General features: G+C 29.9%; 1 protein-coding gene across 1 annotated transcript; it reads left to right on the top strand.

Moving 5' to 3' along the window:
* Positions 1 to 5,033: 5,033 nt before the first annotated feature.
* On the top strand, positions 5,034 to 6,313 carry LOC140818256 (transcription factor bHLH106). Its single transcript, XM_073178164.1, has 2 exons — positions 5,034 to 5,406; positions 5,870 to 6,313. The coding sequence occupies exons 1-2, from the start codon at positions 5,158 to 5,160 to the stop codon at positions 6,293 to 6,295; spliced, it is 675 nt and encodes a 224-aa protein (XP_073034265.1). The 5' UTR covers positions 5,034 to 5,157; the 3' UTR covers positions 6,296 to 6,313.
* Positions 6,314 to 7,178: the final 865 nt, after the last annotated feature.

The following is a 7,178-nucleotide window of genomic DNA, read 5'->3' as shown; positions in this document are numbered from 1 at the left end:
CTAACTATAAAATTTATTTTATTTTCCGCCGCCCAACTTACCCGAACTAACTATATAATTTATTTTTTTATATTAACAGCCGCTCAACTCCTACCAAACTAGTGGCTAAAAAACATGTATATTAGTCAATGTTCTGAAAAACGGGAAGCATTTTAAAGCCGAGCTCCAAGATTTTCAAGATTAAGCGAGATTAGCATAAATTTAAGAGTGAAAAAACGTTTTTTTATCTTTAATATACTTGTAATTATCTCAAACTAATAAATAGATAAATATGATAAATTTAAGTCTGATACATTAATTCTCATATTTATAAAAATCACAAAATTACAATCATTATTTTTTTTTGCAACTAGACTACATTAAAAATTGCTAAATATTTATCAAATCATTGTCAGACACGCTTAATCATACTTAAAATAAAAAATAAACATCTAAATTATAAACCTAATTTATTTTTTTAAAATAAAAAGATATACCTTCAAAATAAAAAAATTAAAAAATAAGCACGATTAATTAAACACCTTAATTATGTTTAATTCGATCAAACTACAGTTTGACCGCTTTTATCCGAAGCGAGCATTTCTGTCGAATTTCAAGCTTAAGCGCGCTTTTTAAAACACTGATATTAAATTATATAATTTATTTTATTTATATCAACAATTAGAACCTGAAGTTTTGTTTTAATCTGAATTTGAACTGACAAAACTTATAATTTGATACATAATTTATCAAATTCTGTCGATCGAGTTATTCCATCATGAATTTTTACCTTCATATATCAGTTTCTGAATGCTATATTATAATCATATCGCCAAATAGAAGGTTGGATTTGGATTGATAATTTTTTACCCTGCTCAAATGACAAACGAGCCTGTCCAGCCCCACCACACAGTGGCTTCTGAAAGTGGTATCAAATAGGTTGATTGAATTGACAACATCTTAACCCACAATAGGTTGTGGGTCGGCTCGTCCTGTCAATATTTATATTGACGGCAAAAACTTGTGTGAGACGGTTTCACGGGTCGTATTTGTGAGACGTATCTCTTGTTTGGGTCATTCATGAAAAAGTATTATTTTTTATGCTAAAAGTATTATTTTTTATTGTGAATATGGGTAGGGTCGACCCGTCTCACAGATTAAGATCCGTGATACGATCTCATATGAGACTCACTCTATATTGACATCTCTAAGATAGCTTGATTTTAGGTTATGACGTAAGTTCTAGAGTTTGATCAATACATATCAAAATTTAATCAGCAAACATCAATGAATAGCGACGACAACTTATTAATTTACGCGGTTATGACTTTAGGATACGTACATTTCATTAAATGATTTTGTTCATTTTTTGGGACAAATCGTTAGTCTGATTTAAACTGAATTTAAATTTAAATAGTTGACTGAACGAATGAATGAATGAATTAATTGTTTATTTTGTTTTGGTTCTCATTTATCTGCTTTACAAGAAAATTTAAAGCTTGTGAATTATTTGTTTATGAATAATTTGACTCTTTATTCATACACATTATATTCAATAATATTAAAAAAAACGAATTGTAATAGAGTAAAAATCATGATAGTTATATTATTCTTATTTAGTCAATAGTAATTTATTTTTTATTTCTTCTTATTTATTAATTCACTTAGCACTGATAAATTTATTTTTTGAATTACTAAAATTAATAAAAATATATCCTTTCATTGATAGCACTGATAAAACATCACGACTTAGTTTTCGAGCTGAAGCATTTTATTTTTTATTTTTTTCATTTGTTTAAATATAAATAATGGTTATATAAAATTAAGTTAATGATTTTAAAATAAAGAGGGTGCCCAAAATAAAAGTTGCAGGGCACTGTATGTTTGCGTTCTCTCATCCCAACTCCCAATTCTTGCATGCATATACTCTCCATCTTCTTCTTTGAGAATAAAAAATTATTAATATGATTTAAAAATAGAAGAAATTATGGTACAGTCAATGCAAATTCTTATATTAAACACAACCACATGTTATTTAATTGAAAAAAAAGCTATGATAATGATTTATTTTTTTGTGAAGGCATATTAGCTTTCTGATAAATATTGTTGTTGATTTTGAACTCAAAAATTTGTTTTGTGGGTATATTATATGCATATCAACTATAACATGACTTCTACAAGAAATTTTACATCTGGCGACGTTGACCAACGTAGCAAAATGTAAGTGAAACACGCCGCCGAATATTGGGCGACGCCAAAACTCGTCGTCGAGTTGCGTCGTAAATTATTTGTAGGCATTTTTCAATCGGCCTTTGGCGACGTGGAAAGTAAAACGCGACTAACAGTGAACGCATTTCGCGACACTGATCCTACATGTCGCCAAAAAGTATTATCATGTGGCGACGCCTTCCATGCGTCGGTAAATGTATTTTTCGATTTGATTTTTCTATATTATTGTAATTATTTTGCGACGCAAAAACCTCGTCACCAAAGATATTAGACATTTGGTGAATCCCTTAGCGTTACCAATTTTTCTATTTTTTATCCATCCTCATTTGTCGACACTATAAAAGTATTGCCAAAATGTGTCATAAAAATATTTTTCCCATTAAATATGAATGTCAAAAAAAATAATTATATATAACAAAATTTACTAGATGTGCAATTTATTATTCAATAATCAAATATTTTTTAAAAAAATAAACAAACTAATCAAATGATATCCAAAAATAAAGGTACTCAAACTATAATTAGATAATGTTGCAAAATATATATATAAAAAAAACTATATAGTCGTTGCTGGAGGCGAGGGAAGTGATGGAGGAGATCAATTCAAGAGCCCTTCAGTAGAGGCTGGAAAGAGAAACCAGAAATGAAATGTTGCAAGTGTTGCAAAAATGCGTCAATTTTGTTGTTGTTGTTCACCTATAGTCTGTTTTTAATCAACGATCATTTTTTGTAGAGCCATAATTTTTTCACTATCATCATTATGCTTTGACCTGATGTTTGTGGCCCTAGGATCACCCACTATAAATAGTTTAGATAATGGACCTAAACCCTTGACGTAGCGAGATGATGAGCCTAAGACTTGCATCATGATATTAACATCTTTAGGCTGATGCACATTATCAATAGTATAGACAAACACTTCAATCTTTGGCTAAGTCGATCAAACTTCTACCATTTCAGTCTTAAAATAAAATAAATTATTAGTATTTAAAAAAATCATGGTTATTAAAAATATAATAGAAAAAAGAAAGAGTAGGTCTCTTGTGAGATGGTCTCACGAATCTTTATCTGTGAGACGGGTAAATCCTACCGATATTTACAATAAAAAGTAATATTCTTAGCTTAAAAAATAATAATTTTTCATGGATGACCCAAATAAGATATACGTCTCATAAAATACGACCCGTGAGAACGTCATATACAAGTTTTTTGCCAAAAAGAAAATATGCTCTAAAACTAAACAATAAAGCCTTTTGAAGTCCAAAATCCAATATTCACCAAAATCAGAAATTATTTACAACCAGTTTCAATCCATTATTCTTTGTGATCCAAGCAAAGAAGCTTGACCATGCCAAAAAAATCCAAAAGCATAAAATAAATAAATTATTCGAAGGAATGACACTCAAAATCACAATAACAAAACCCAGAAAATATATACACCAATGAACATAAAAAAACTAAGACAGATATACATCGAGAAGGAAACATTGGTATGTCACAAACAAAATAATCAGTATTCATGACTCCCAAAAAAAAATAGTAAAAGATACTTACATATTTTTGTGCAGTCCAATCGTTCTTCCATTTTCTTCCTTCGTGAAACAATTGCTCAAAGGTGTCGATCACGCTCGGAAACTCTCCCGTCACATGATGGGCCTTAAAAAAATAAAACATTTATTATTATATAAAATGTAAAAATAAATATCATTTTATAATAAAACTTACATCAGCGTGATAATGTTGAACCAAAATCTTCGATCCATGAGCGCCTTCAAGTTGTCTACAAAATCGATTATTTGTATTCTTCTCGGATTTTTCCTATAAAAATAAAAAATAATATTAGTGAAACTAATAATAAATATTTATCAACTAATCTAATTATTTACTAACCATTTGTTTCTTATTTCCAAATTAATCACAAAGAAAATCAATCATCTTGGTTTACTCCCTTGTATGGCTTTCTCTTTGGTGCATCTTTATTTTGCAACCCATCGAGTTGCTTCAAGTGCCTCCTCATATTACATATTCGTTCTCAAATTGCTCTCATGTTACCAAAGGACCCAAAACGTTGGAAGGAAAATTTCTCGCTACGTATTAGCGATGCTTTATGTCGTCGAATGCTTATATTTCGTGACGCATTAGCTTTGTCTAATCGTCAAATAACCCAAAATAAAGCTGAGAACATGAACGCACATGATTCACTATTTGAGCAACGATGAGCACATTATGCATCGTCAAATGGTACTATAAGACGACGTTCAACGTACGGTGCATCATGATAGGTCATATTTCTTGTAGTGTGTTTCAAATTTTGATCATCCATAATGAGAAATCAAAACTATATATCTTGTTGAGTGATTTGACTGGGTTTTCTAATATCTAATTTCACACAATACATGAGATTATAGCGATAATAATATATAATTCATGCGATTAGCATTATATATATTTGTTTAAAGTTTTCTTGTAAGCGTAGCTATTTTATCCATATCTACACAAGATACATTTTTTGAATGAATCATTCTAAGTACACACATCATAATTTTGTTTAGAAAAAAAACCCTCTTTACTAAAATAAAAACATGGGATTGATAAAATTATTCGTATAAATGCTTATTACAACAAGTAAACACAGTCTAAGACTATAAATTAACTAATAACGAGATTAAAAATAAAAAAAATATGTAAATTAGAAGATAAAAAATAATTTTGTTCGGATATTTAAACTCGGAATGTCAATAATCGATATATTATAGATAATATCAAGATAAAGCTATTAAAAAAGTTGCACCGCAACGCATGCCCGACACAAATGATTACGTTAAATAATAAAATTTAAAAAGCGAAGCAAACAGTCGGGAAAAAAAATACTAAAACGAGCATGAGTCGTGGAAAACTTCCACCACCAAACCCTAATTAATAATCGGTTAATCCCCAAAAACTTTCATCATGCAGCAGAGAAACTCGCAGGAGATCTCAGCCCTTCATCGGTTCTTGTCTGAAAATGGTTTGAGTTACTGTTTTCCGGCGACGCAGAGCCTTTGTTGCTCATCGGAAGTGCCGGAACTTGTGGACAGACCTGATCAGGCCCGAGGCCTGGCTGCTGCTGAGAATCACAGAGAAGCTGAGAGGAAACGTAGGAAGAGGATTAATTCTCATCTTGATAGGCTGAGAGATATTCTTCCTTGTAGTTCTAAAGTAAGTCCAAATTATCATTTCAAGTTTTGAAAAGTTTTTATCAAGTTTTTTCTTAAAAAAATGTGACGGGTTTTGTTTTTATGCTTGCAAGTTTCGATCTTGACAAGATTTATTTTGGATGATTTTTATAAATGAGATGCGGATTTTGGTTAGTTAATGGATTTATTGCCTTAGTTCACAGTATATGATCATTTGAATCAAGAAATTGTTGTCCTTGAACCCTTTGGAGAGTACTTAAAATTATTTTCAATTAATAAAATTTGTCATGATTTTTTTTGGGGTTCGAACAGAAAACATTTCTGAAAGTTTCTAAACATAAAAAGAAATTAAACTTTTGAAATTTTTTTTTATCACAAATTAAAGATGAAAGCTCATGATCATTCATTCTTTTGGAAAAAAGTAGTCTAACTTTACAAAAATCATATTTTTGCGAGATTCATATTTAATTTTCTGACCGTTGCAGACAGACAAAGCTTCACTGCTAGCTCACGTAGTTCAACGCGTGAAAGAACTAAACCATCAAACCTCACAAATCATGCAGTTTGATCAAACAATGCCTTCTGAATCAGATGAAGTCGCAGTCACACACGACGACAATTTCCATGGAAAATCGGTAGTTAGAGCATCCCTTTGCTGCGAAGATCGCGTTGATCTCATACCCGAATTGATCTGCATAATTAAGTCGATGAATCTGATCCCTTTGAGGGCTGAAATGGTGACTTTAGGAGGGAGAATAAAAAATGTGATAATTTTGAAAGGGGAGAAGAATTCGATGGATGAATCTTGTTTGTTTCTGAGAGATGAGCTGGAAAGATTGGTTTTGAGTTCGGCTAATCGTGACGATGGAGGAAATTTGAAGAGGAGGAGAAGGTTTGATTCATTTTCATGAATGAGTTTTTGGTGTGTTTGAATTTGTCATCACCATCAAGGTTTATCTAAATTTTAGATAATTGAATATCTAAATTTTAGATAATTGAAAAGATATGTAACTACTACATGATTAAAAGTAAAATTTGGTAATACAGATAATCAAAATTGCATATAAGCAAACACATATGACGAAACTGTCTAATTTTTTTTTTTATAAAAGCTTTTTCTGAACAGAATATTGAAGAAAAATTACATTTTTGGTCATGCGTGTTAATGTTTTCTTTGTTATTTTGATTTTCTATGTTTTCAAATTTCAATCTTAGTCGATTGGCTTTTGTTTTTTTGAAATTTCAGTTATTTTTTATTATTAGCGTTGCTGTGACATTATACATATCAGAGATATATTAGTGTCATATTGAAAAGATGACTAAAATTACCAAACATAAATATAACATATTAAAACTATAATTTGACAACGTAAAAAATCGTAAAGGGATAAAAATAGAGAACAAAAAATGCAATTTCCCATAATATTAATGTAACAAACCCCTTCTTCATTTTTTTAAAAAAATTTGATGTTCGTTTTGTTAAGGGCTTTAATATACAATTAGAAAAAATAGTTTTGTGAAATCATGCCGATTTACTACTAGAAATTTCTGCAAATTACTCCATTTTAAAAATTAAAGATAAATTAATCTAGAAAACAACATGCAAATAGTTTGAACTTTATAAATAGGACCAAAACAAATTTGGCATTCAATATTTTGTGAACATTTTCTCTCTTAATTGATAAAAAATTTATTTCATATAACGTAAGAAATTTAAATGACTTCCTAGCTTTAAATTTTATAGTTATTGATGTCGTGTTAACATTGAGAATATATATGTACGTAGTTTTTGGT

This window comes from Primulina eburnea, chromosome 17 (assembly GCF_022965805.1).
Source record: "Primulina eburnea isolate SZY01 chromosome 17, ASM2296580v1, whole genome shotgun sequence".
Taxonomy (NCBI): Eukaryota; Viridiplantae; Streptophyta; class Magnoliopsida; order Lamiales; family Gesneriaceae; genus Primulina; species Primulina eburnea.
Note: the sequence above shows the minus strand (reverse complement) of the source record. Positions and strands in the feature narration are given on the sequence as shown.

Excerpts from the sequence above, each read along its gene's own strand:
- LOC140818256 (XM_073178164.1), top strand. The coding sequence starts at position 5,158 with ATGCAGCAGAGAAACTCGCAGGAGATCTCAGCCCTTCATCGGTTCTTG. Across the intron at positions 5,407-5,869 it reads TTCTTCCTTGTAGTTCTAAA|ACAGACAAAGCTTCACTGCT; the intron begins GTAAGTCCAAAT and ends TGACCGTTGCAG.